The sequence below is a fragment of the Vanessa cardui genome, chromosome 29, assembly GCF_905220365.1.
Source record: "Vanessa cardui chromosome 29, ilVanCard2.1, whole genome shotgun sequence".
NCBI lineage: Eukaryota > Metazoa > Arthropoda > Insecta > Lepidoptera > Nymphalidae > Vanessa > Vanessa cardui.
Genome location: NC_061151.1, coordinates 365,782 through 378,359, shown reverse-complemented (window position 1 = coordinate 378,359; position 12,578 = coordinate 365,782). Strand labels below are relative to the sequence as shown.

Here is a 12,578-nt window from a genome sequence, read left to right as displayed (position 1 = left end):
ATACTGTGTAAAAAGTCCCTAAATAATTATAGAAAAAAAATATGCATACATAGGGACAGACAGTGGTAAGCGACTTTGTTTTATAGTATGCAATAACGATTATTATTAATTAACGCTCTCTGTCTCGTCAGTCAGTTGCAAACAATTTTGTTGTTTTCATATTAAAACTTTGAAATAAAGTGTTCAATTGTAAAAGTCATCTGTCGATATACCCGGCGAGATCAAGTTGAGCTCAGCTTTGAAGTATGAGGATCACAGTCTTAGTTTACACAGGGCCACTTTATATATCTGGAATTCAAGACTCTTACATAGAATGTACAGTCAGAGTAGGAAAACCTTCGTCAGTTTTCAAACTAATTCTTTTATCGACTCTAAGCTCTTAGTACCTTTTGTAACTAAAGCACTACACTGACAACTATATAAAATTAAACTCACATAGTATAACTCGGTTCAAAATAGTGTAACAACATCTTTGGCTACGTCTAGTTATATATTAGATATGATATCTTCTACTGAATTGTCAGAATATGTCTGTCAGTGTCATATATGCTCGATCGGTAAAGCAGATTATCGTTCACACTGAGCACACGAAAATAGATCTTAAGGTGACGAATCTTTTCTTACCCCGACTGTACATTTATAGTCAGCTGTTTTTCGAAGTGGAATGTCTTCTGTAGTTCTGTTATTTATTTTGTAAATCAAAGTTACATAAAGAATTTAAAAAAATAATTACAAAAAATTTAAAACAAAACAACATTGATTACATAAGTCAAAATAAATTAATTGATGTACTTTTTAAATCATATAAGGGAACATGAAAACATATATACAGCACTAAAGTTTATATTATACTGTTGGAATAAACAAGCAACATCTGCGTCAAGTCACACAACTTCCCTTAAAAAAAAGGCGGGAGATTCGTAGTTGACACATTGAGAATGGCAATTATAATTATTACGGTGTTATGTGATTATTGATAGTTATTTGTGTTGTAGACTAAATGTTATTGTATTGTGGTAGATTGATTGTTATTGTAAATTAAAGATAATTGTTTTAGAGGTTAACCTACTTTCTACTTCTGGTTCTAGAAATACATATTTAAACGACCAATGGATAAAGTTATTTTGGTTATTGATTTGCTCGTAACAAATGTCCTATCAGAAAGCTCAGTATGTTTGTAATGATCAATTCTTATAACAAAATTAATGGAAGTTCCCCGAGGACGAGGCCAATTGTGAGCGTTGTAATTCGCGTTGGATGATTCGTTTCCATTACGCGGTCGCCCTCGTGGGGTAGCGCTGGTTATTTATATCAATTTTATTTATATTAGATAAGCGTACTTACAACTAAGATATATATATATATATAGATTATACAAACTTATAGAACGGAGATGGCCCAGTGGTTAGAACGTGTGCATCGGTTTGGAACATATTCCACTTACGCTGTTACAATGCGTCTTTGTGGAATACACTTGTGGCAGAATATCTATGAAATTATTTATTTCCTCATGATTTTTTCCTTCACAGCCGAGCGCGAGATGAATTGTAAACACAAATGAAGCATATGAATATTCACAGCTGCTTGCCTGGGTTTGAACCGTAATCGTAATTATCGGTTAATATGCTCGCGTTCTAACCACTGGGCCATCTCAGCTACAATAGGAAATTGATAGCAAATAAGTAATTATATAAACAATTAAAATTTCCCATACAACAAGTTCATATACCAAGCCATATATGTTATAAATAAAACAGCCGTTTAATAGGTAAATGAAAGCTTCTGCTAAGTCAAAGCGTCCGAAGCTTTTAGCGTAAGCTCTAAGCTCTGAAGTTAACCTTATCAGATCTAGTAGACCGTAAAGTCTACACTAGATATATTCACATGTACTTTGATAATCCTTTGCATATGCTGTTAAATATATAGGGATATAGTATTTCTTGATTTTATAGCAGGACATACATATTATATATACATTTAATTGTATTTTTTTGACATACTCTGTAAATAAATTAAGAAAAGAGTAACTACTCAGATTCTTACCGGTTCTTCTCAGTGGAATATTCAAAAGTGCTTATATCAGTCTACATCAACAAAGTATAAAAGTAAAAAAGTAATGTAACAGCCTGTAAATTTCCCACTGCTGGGCTAATGGCCTCCTCGCCCATTAAGAAAAGGCTTGGAACAAATTCCACCACGCTGTTCTAATGCGGTTTGGTGTAATGCACATATGGCAGAATTTCAATGAAATTATATACATGTAGGTTTCCTCACGATGTTTTCTTTCACCGCCGAGGACGAGATGAATTATAAACACAAATTAAGCACATAGATACAGTGGTGGTTGCCTGGTTTTGAACCCAAAATCATCGGTTAAGATACACGCATTCTAACCACTGGGCCATCTCAGCTCTTGTTTAGAAAGCCAGCGTAAATTCAGGCTTGGGTCATACGGCTTCATCTTAAAGTTTGTCATGCATTTGTGATTTGATCAATGATTAATATTTCTTGAAGTTCCAATGTCTGGGTTGGTGATCACTTACCGTCAGGCAGATAATTTGCCTGAAATACTTTTTTAAATTAAATATAAAAATGCTGCATCTGATGCTGCGAAATGCTGCATGTAAATCCTAATATTTTTTAAACAGCATATTCAAATGCATAGAATATTTCAATTTTCAATTGATGCCCACATACAGCTAACATCGACACTACACTTAATGATAATAAATATCAATGATATCGTATCGTAACTATTTCACTAAGTCAGTTAACTATTTCGAATAGTACGTTAAACGCGACCTCCGTAATACTTGATCTTCGTAGATCCCATTCGTTCTAATAGAGACGGCCATTTTGACGACGATCTCCTATCATAAAAGGACAGGGGAATCCGTCCGTTTATATTTTATAATAGGCTATTTGACTGGTTTTTAAAATCCATTTTATATTATTTAGTAGAGTTTAAGGAACCCTTTAAAAGTCGATTTTTTATTTCTAGTACATATTTGCCGAAACATATCATATTAGAAATTCCATATTTAAATAACGCGCCTGGCCAATCAAAAGCGTTTTGTGTCACGTGACAAATGTTTGAAAAAATGCATTTTTATTTATTGATTTTTGAATAAATTAAGTATTATTTTCAAGTTTCGTTAGTAAATAACCATTTTTAAGCTCATAATATACACTGATTACAATAATTCACAATTTATTATTCGCATTGTCAAATAGCCTATTGTAACAATTTTAACTTATGTCTATTTGACGCTTGTTTTTTTTTTTAAATAAATTAAAATGTTGATTATCTATAATTATATGTTCTTTATAAAATGTTAATTAACAGTTGCTTTGCCTTACGTAATATCTAGGTTAACCGGTAGGCCACCTGATGATAAGCTATATAGTATTATTTATAATTCTTTATAGGCTTTGTGCCAGCCCGCCTGGGTATATACACTCATAAAACATTCTACCGCCAAACTGAAACACTTAGTATTGTTGTGTTACTGTTTTAAAATCGAAAGAGTCATTGTAACTAAATTTACAAGGGATGAATCATCTTAGTTCCTCAAATTGGTGCTCAGTACACAATCTGACTCGACCAGCTAGGGATTTAGCCTCTAACTCATATAAAATATATGCTATCTCTTTTATAAATTGTATCCAAATCTGTCCAGCTATTGCGCTATTAAGTAACACATGATTAGACAAACCAACAACAACGGACTTTCTTATACATATATTATAGTTTATAATAATATAGACTTACAATGTGTAATGTATAAATAATTATAGTATAATGGCAGCTCCACTCGTCCACTGTTCCGCGTCATCTCCTCTGATTGTCTGATGTAATAGGGGCGGTGTTTTTTCATCAATTGTCGCGACACTTATTAGAATTCGTTGCAGGGTTCCGCTGGTAAATAGAAAAGACAACTAAATAAAAACAAACGTAAATAAAAATAAATAATCATATTTGAATTGTATGTAAATCTAGCGACTCGCCCCACCTTGCACGGGTGCAATACTGATACTAGATACAATACAGAATTTATTTATATACGACATCACATTAGAAACATCTAAAACTATCAGTGTTTCTTTACCATATTGTTCATGTATTATATACAAAAACCTTATCTATTAAAAACTGCATCAAAATCCGTTGCGTAATTTTAAAGATCTAATTATACATAGAGCAAACAGCGGTAAACTACTTTCTTTTACACTATTTAATAATACAATATAAAGAAAGAAGGAAAGAAATGTTTAATACGATACGAGACACAAAAGAATAAAAAAATAAAAAAAATACAACAAAAACAAAAAAAACATATGAACTAATTATAACTAACTACTGACTAACTTAATCTAAAAAAAAACAACAACAAAACAAAACAATGATAATTAACGTGTCCTAACCCAACGCTGATTTTCTACGGTACCCTGTGTGTTTGTGACGGTCTGTGACAATATATGGTATTATTTAATAAACACTACACACAAGGAATACATAAGCACGTTTGCATAGTTCATGCTCTACATAAAATATCAATTTCCCTTTGTATCTCCGATACGATTTCTAAATTTTACTTCACGTGAGTAGCGAACGCAATAAGATGCAACATTCGAAATAAATATTTGATAGACAACAGGATCTGGAACTTCCACGCAGACAATCCGAGGCGGAATATTAAACATTCTATTCGTAACTTGATATTAAATTGAAACCAGAAAATATTGAACGGGTACTTTCTTGAAAATGTTTTAATATTAAAACCTTTTTAAAGGAGCAAGAGCTTTGACTTACTTTAACTGAGCTCTAAGTATAATTGAAGGGAATTACAGTGGAGAATTCTCTGTAATGTCCCACAGTTGGGCGAGAACCTTAACGACAATGTTTGTAGCTCGTTTCTAAAATTCGTCTGATATAACAGTTGTCCCCTGCGGCTTCGCTAAAGGACTCTCATCATCACGTATTGGGCATAAAAAATATCCTATGACCTTCGCTTTGGTTCAAATTTGTTTCTTTATAAATTTCATCAAATTTGCTTCAGCAGTTGGCCGTTGACACGACAGACATACAGAGTTACTTTCACGTTTATAATATGAATATAGATATAATATTTTATTTATAAAATAAATTACAGAATCTGTTATTGTAAAAAATAAATATTTATTTGGTTATAATAGTTAATAGATTCTGTAATTTGACGACTAGCTCACCGGCTAATTGAGCAATTATATAAAGTATCTTAAAGTTAGTTAAGTAATATTCGTTATTAAAACATTATTAACTGAAATTATTAAGACAATATAATCATTTCAACGCTATTATTTAAATTAAATGAACTGAACATTCCAAATTTAAATTCCAACTTCATTTAAATCCGCCCGGTTGAATATAATCTCTGGAAGCAATCCCGTACAGAGCGTTTGAAACCGGTTAAAAGCTGTTACAACCAGTTCGAAGCGGTTACATCCGGATGAACGCGGATAGCGAGAACTGATTTTCCGTGCAGTTTGAAACAGATGTCTTTAGGTAATAGGGCGGCTATTACGACTAAGTGTTTTTGTTACACGTGTGCAAATATACTTTGTTTATAATTAACATTGAATACAATTAAACAAATACCTATGACTTGAAATAATTGATTTCTAAACATTTATATATATGTTTGGTATTTAAAGTATTGGAGTATGTTACGCTACATCTGTTGTTATATTTAGGTAAGCAAAAAAATGTTAGAAAAGAGTAATTACTAAGTTAGTTTCTTGCCGGTTCTTCTCAGTATCATATACATCCGATTCAATTGTAGCTTTGCGTTTATATTTTAAAAATAAATTTTCCACTTGCAAAAACTCTTCGGAACGAAATTTAATTTGTTTATGAATGTTCTTAATACATATATGTAATATAATATGTATATAATTTATAATGTTATATGTAACACGTATTTTGTTTAATTCCAGGTCAAAATGTAGACATCACGCCCAAGGAGGCCGTGCGCCGCGCTGGAGACGACCTGATGGTGCTCTGCAAAGTTCCCTACCCCATTGACTCTTGTCGGTTAGTAAACTAATTTCCATATCATTGAGCTGGATGACAGATGCCATGGGGTCGTGTTTGTAGAACCGAATCTCCGTATTAGTAAGTCTTTTGGTCATAAATCTCAAAAGTTTCGGAGTTTTCTCTGGTTGTGAAAGTACATATGTATTTCATGTTTATGATATTCCCCATTGTTGGATAGTTAGTTAGCCCTCAGAATAATTTTTAGGTTGCAGATCTGATGCTGGAGTATAAAATCATTATAATTTATATCCCCAATAGCTACCTGTCCGGGATACAAGGACACATGAATAAAACTTCTAGATTCAAGAACAAACAACAAAATGAATATTTTCTTATTTATTTTCTAACTTTTCCAAGTTAAGATTTTCGACTTTTCTCAACTATGATATGCATGCATTATACATATAAACATTCATCTTGAATAACTCTGTTTGTTGAATGAAACCGTATTAAAATGCATTGCTTAGTTTAAAAGATCTAAGCATACACACTGAAGCGACTTTGTTTTAAACTAGTTGGGGTGTATAATCTAGAAATATAATGTCTCCATCATATTTTGTCATTGTTTTCAGAATGACAGTCGGCGGCAAATCATACAGACTCATTCCTAGCAACCAGGATGAAGAAGTCGTTTATTCGGGTCAAGGGTTACAGGTAAATATATTTCATACGACAAAGTCATAGCCCATAATTTAGCCTTTAAAAGTCCATATGTTATAATAATCTTGTACGTTGAGCTTATCCTATCTCGGCTCTCCTAAAGGCAGTGAATCAGCGTTAGTGGATTAGGTTTAAAATACTTCACACAAGATAAAGTCTTTTTCAGCTGTCCGGGGATTATGACTATTGGAACGGACGCTCATTGGAGGTATTTTACTTCGAAATAACCGAATAATATCGTGTGAAAGTATTTATACCAGAGTTTTCATATTAATATACCCAAAAGTTTAGACTAAAAATTTAATAATATGCTTGCCTGTATTATTTATGTTAGAGTTATTTTCGCTGATCATCATTATACGAACAGATTAACCGATGATTGCGGGTTCAAACCCAAGCAGGTTCCACTGAAAATCATGATATTGTGTTCCAAAAATCATCGCGAGGAAACCTGCATGAGTCAAATTTTTGCAACATGTGTATTTAACAAGCCGCATTAGTGCTCTCTCTAGCGCTCCTCTCTCCAAAGGGAATGGAGGTCTTAGCCCAGCAGTGGAACATTTACAGACTGTTACTGTTACTTAAGCTATTAATACGTACAACATTTCCTCATTAAATTTAATCATAAATGAAGTACAAAATATTCAAGCAAATTAATCGATATGGAAATATAAGCCAAAGAACTCAAGTTCGAACGTGGACAAGTATCTCATCTAAGCACGTTATCGGCTCTCATCTATCGAAGACAGTAAGATTACATAATAGCTCAGAATCCCTCGTCGAAATTTGTCGAGAGAAATTCTTAGAGAACTTTCTGGAATTCTCGCATTCAATTTAAGAGCGTGAGTTTACACGACAATTAAGATGTTTGTAATCTCCCTTCCAGTTCGGCGAATGCGGAGCTCACATAAAACACATACGGGAAGAATGGAACGGTAACATATCCTGTATGTTACCCCCCAAGAGCGGCAGCATCGAAGTCACCGGCGCCATGAGGCTGCTTGTTGCAAGTTAGTATACCTACTGTCAAATTAACTTTGTTATATTTCAGCACGTAAAACCGTCACTACTGGATTTTTACTGGAAATATAGAGAGGGGTTTGTATTTGTAAATATTCAATATATATACATATATACACGGATTGCTGCAATGTGTTGCATTACTGTAGGTTTAATGGCAATTTATAATATTATTAAATAAAAATAATGCAGAACAATCTTAAATCATTAAAATCTTAAACTAGAATAAACATAGGACAAAATTAGTGTTATATGTACTAAAACAGTCAGTCTCTTAAGAATATCCGCTGTGATCTAAATCTGCCCGAATCCTCATGACCATAAATTATAAATGGCAGTTTTCATATTAAGAACTTTACTTTGCTTATTTGCTTGTTAGTGACGTAACAATATTTCACTGTTATATTACGAATTATATAGCTTCTAAAATTTAGTAATTAATTTAAGTGTTGCTGGTGCATCATACAATGTGTAAGAAATGGCGCCCAAAGTGGGACAATGTTTTTATACTAAACAGTAACTTTAAAATCGTGCCTTAAATATAAAATAGCGTAAAAATTCGTACAAAAACAACGTCATAACAATTTTTAAGCTTTATTTATTTTATGAACTTCACGACCGACATTAAATTTTGCGATAAAAGTTTTTTTATTCTGTTCGACTGCGCACTACGAATATTTCAATGCATCGCGACGGTTTTATATATTTTTTGTAAATAATGTGATTTTTATTCCAATTTATTTTCGTTTAGTTTCGTGGCTCAATTTGATGTTTTGACTTGTTAGCCATGGAAACGATTTTCCAATATTCTAATAAAGCGTTTTCGATAGCGCGGCGTATTTTTTTGATGTAAACTAGATCGAAAAGATTGAAATGCAAATTCATTCAATCAATTAAAGCTAGTTGTCCAAGTCGGCAAACCACGTGGATTTTAATTTTGGTTATAGTTTCAAATTTAGACAAGTAGTAACTTTCATTTTTTTATGTTATTGGTTGGTGGTCGAACATATGGGCCACCTGATGGTTTGTGGTCACCGTCGCCCATAGACAATGGCGCCTATACAAAATGATAGTGTAAGAATTATTAACCATTCTTTTCATCACCAATGCGCCACCAACCTTTGAACTAAGATGTAATGTCCATTTGAGATTGCACCTGTTACCAAATTTAAATATTATAGATTTGCTTGTGTGCGGATGATTATACAATGAGTGAGTTTATTTGTTGATAGCATTCTTGGTAATTAAATGACTGCCTCCTGGTTGTCTTTTCATACTTACTATTTCAGAATAAAAAAATAAAATAAAATAAAATAAATGACCCTTTAAGTATCTTTCGCCGGTTCTTCATAGGTCAGGGTGTTTTTATTTCCGAACCGGTAGTGTTTAATTTGCCAATCAATTACTAAGAGTAATTTAGTAAATATAATGCTTCTATCTTGAATATGGGAATTTGATTTGATGGCCCGAAATTCTTTTAAGATTTCTACATAATAAGTGATAAATAAAATTAAAGGACATTTTTGTTCGGATCAAATCCAAATCTTCATTCGGGATTCATAAAAGCACTTTTCAATTTTCATGTTACAGTATTGTTGTATAGCATAGTATTCAATTAGGCATAGTTTAAATATAGTAAATCAAAGTTTCTAATTTACATTTCTATCTTTCAAGGAGCCCCAGGAAACCCCCAACTCATCTCCCCACCGCAGTCCACTTTCAAAGAGGGTGACGACTTCATGGCACAATGCATAGTTCCTGATGGCAGACCAGCTGCCAAGATCACTTGGTATTTAGGTAAGTGTGATGATATTTATTTGTCATGTAGATTTAGGGACTAGTGTTAATCAAAATTTCTTTCTAGAAATTCTCCATAGCTGCAAAGGAATGCTGTTACTGCCGAACGCAAATTATTGGTACTACCTCTTTGTGGCTCACCCCGGATTATGAGAGAAAGGGATCATGAGAGAGAGGGATCACAGGGGATACTTGTGCTTGTGCATATATGTCTGTATAATACATCTCCTGTGTAGTTAACTGGTCTCCATTAAAAGTGGCCGTGACCGAAATCGGTTTGGCATACGTAATGATCATATCCATAAAGGGAATCGTCGTGGGAGACCCGGACGGACTTGCTTTTTCTTTATATCTTAAATAGCAGACAACGAATTAAAAAAGATTTATTTAATAATAATGACTGGAAACAAAATTGTTCTATACAATAAAAATAATGAGTTTACATAAAACCGTATGTAATAGAAAGAGTCAGGGACAAACAGAAAGAGAGAAAAGATCGTCTAAAGCATAACTCATTTTTACTAACGTGATGATTTCTGTCACTTCATTCTATGGTATAATAAAATCTATAAATCAATCTTATAGAAGTTTTTATTATTATATTCTACATGAAAACAATTATTTATTTTTCTAGATGAGGTCCAACTGCTAGCCGGAGTACACCAACCCATCATAACATCGGAGCCCGGCAGCGACTTGCAAACGATCAGCCAGAACGTCTCCAGGTCGCTGACCGCGGACGACAACGGCAAGAAACTGGTTTGTCGAGCTGAACACGAGGCACTGGACGGCCCCAAGGAAGCCGCCAGACAGTTGGTGGTTCACTGTAAGTATCATTTTTACCAAATAATAACTGAATCTATGGTCTACTTCTGTAGATCCTGAAATAATTTGTCCAATCCCTATACCAGCCAATTAGATACTTTGAGAAGCCGTATCGTTTCCTTTCGTTGCAAATATGGTACCAACTTTGAAGAACTAGAACCGAGATATTACTTTGTTGTGGCAGATTCACCCACTCATACCGAAATATAACGGTACTAGGTACTGGTGCCTGACCGGACAATATATAATGAGTAGACCCAAGCGGGTTTATTTATTTATTTATTAAGATCCTCCAGGAGTAAATACATCAACACAATAACAACATATAGCTTAAAACTAAATGCAATTACCTATAAAGGAGAATACCTCATGCAATGATAGTGGATATAAAAGGAGCTTACGCGATAAAAATATGTACATTTACAAGTTTAAACATATTATGCTAATTGAAAAGTTACAAAAATAAAATAACATACTTAATAAAAAAAAATGCAAAAAAAAATAGATAACGAAACAATACCCAATAACGTTGCCCGTATCCCCACCAGCAAGTTAATCTTTGTCTCCCGCAGACCCGCCCAAGCGGCTGGAGGCGGGCCCCATCACGATCTTCGGTCTGAAGCTGGGCGCGGAGGGACGCCTCAACGTGTCGCTGCGCGCCAACCCGCCGCCCGCCGCCGAGTGGACGCTGGGCGACGTGGTGCTGGCGCCGCCCGCCGCTGACGAGTCCCGCTCCGTCGTGGCGCTGGAACCGCTGCACCTGGTAAGCACGCTATCCCACCAGGCTGTATCCTAAACCGGGACAGTTAGACACTTGAAATCACAGATGTATTTCTGTCTCTATTACTTTGACGACCTCCATGGTCGAGTGGTGTGCACACCGGTTTTCATGGGTACGCCACCGGTCCCGGGTTCGATTCCCGGCCGATTCTATCTAGATTATCATTAGTTTTCTATGTTGTCTTGGGTCTGGGTGTTTGTACCGTCGTTACTTCTGATTTCCATAACACAAGTGCTTCAGCTACTTAGATTGGGATCAGAGTAATGTATGTGATGTTGTCTCATATTTATTTAAAAAAATATTTATTTGTTTAAAATACTAAAACACAAAATAGACTAGACATGATTTTTTTTGCTGATATTGACAATGGCACGGAACCCTCCGTACGCGAGTCTTACTCACACTTGACCGATGTTTTGCATCTATATAATTTTGTGTTAAATCGATTCGAACTTATACATCGGCCAAATTCGAAATGTCTCGGGCAATTGGGAAGTTCCCACGTCTCCAGCCATCAGTAATGGTCATGTCCCCCAGGGCGGTGGTTACTACAACATCACGCTGGTGCTGACGCGCGTGGCCAAGGAGGATGTGGACCGCACGTACTACCTGCGCGTCACCAACGACCTGGGCCGCGAGGAGTTCGCGCTGCGCCTCAGCACCATGGACGAGCCCGCCGGTGCGTACCTGACAGCTCCCTACCAACTCATTACATGGGATAGTAATAAGGTTTCATCTACATGTCACCGTAAAATTGTAAATAACGTTAGATTATAATCTATCTCGCGAGATGGTAAACTGTTGGAAGATTGTGAACTGTAACATACTGTTTACAATTTAACGCATTCATTTTCGGTATATTATAATCTATCGAAGTAAATTTCAGTTAAATTATAAAAGTAACCTAACCGAAATATTATGAACTATCGAAATTGTATGTTTTTTTGTAAGGTGTATAAACGTTCACAATGTTTCGACAGTTTACAATCTCACGAGATAGATTGTAATCTAACAATCTTTGTTATCTCACGGTGACATATATAGTAATTTAGGTTTAAATTAAAACTAGGTAGTGGTTTTAAATACTAATAGACCTCATACTTTAGCAGTGAAGGTACACGTTGTGAGATATACATACTTGCATAGAATTTATAGCTCCCTTTTAGAGGTTAGATTGCCCAGCTGTGGGACTCACGCTACTAATTTAGTTACTTCATAATGTTAGTTAGTCCGAATAGACTTTAATAGAAGCATAGATAACTTACACCAAGCAAGCTGTCTTGTATTATACAAAAATACGCACAATATTATATGAATATAGACGTTATATATATATATATATATATATATATATATATATATATATAGTTATATTAACAATTATTATAGTCATAAAACAACGACAAACTATATTGTAAT

At 34.5% G+C, this 12,578-nt stretch overlaps 1 protein-coding gene across 5 annotated transcripts in view; it reads left to right on the top strand.

The window, feature by feature from the left end:
• LOC124542015 (fasciclin-3) overlaps positions 1–12,578 on the top strand; it is a 163,954-nt gene that overhangs the window by 138,514 nt on the left and 12,862 nt on the right. For all 5 annotated transcript variants that reach the window (XM_047119971.1, XM_047119970.1, XM_047119969.1 and 2 more), the window contains exons 3-9: positions 5,977–6,073; positions 6,649–6,730; positions 7,623–7,746; positions 9,431–9,553; positions 10,188–10,379; positions 10,951–11,141; positions 11,697–11,838. In XM_047119971.1, coding sequence (XP_046975927.1) covers positions 5,977–6,073; positions 6,649–6,730; positions 7,623–7,746; positions 9,431–9,553; positions 10,188–10,379; positions 10,951–11,141; positions 11,697–11,838 — 951 coding nt within the window. The remainder of the gene's footprint in view (positions 1–5,976; positions 6,074–6,648; positions 6,731–7,622; positions 7,747–9,430; positions 9,554–10,187; positions 10,380–10,950; positions 11,142–11,696; positions 11,839–12,578) is intronic.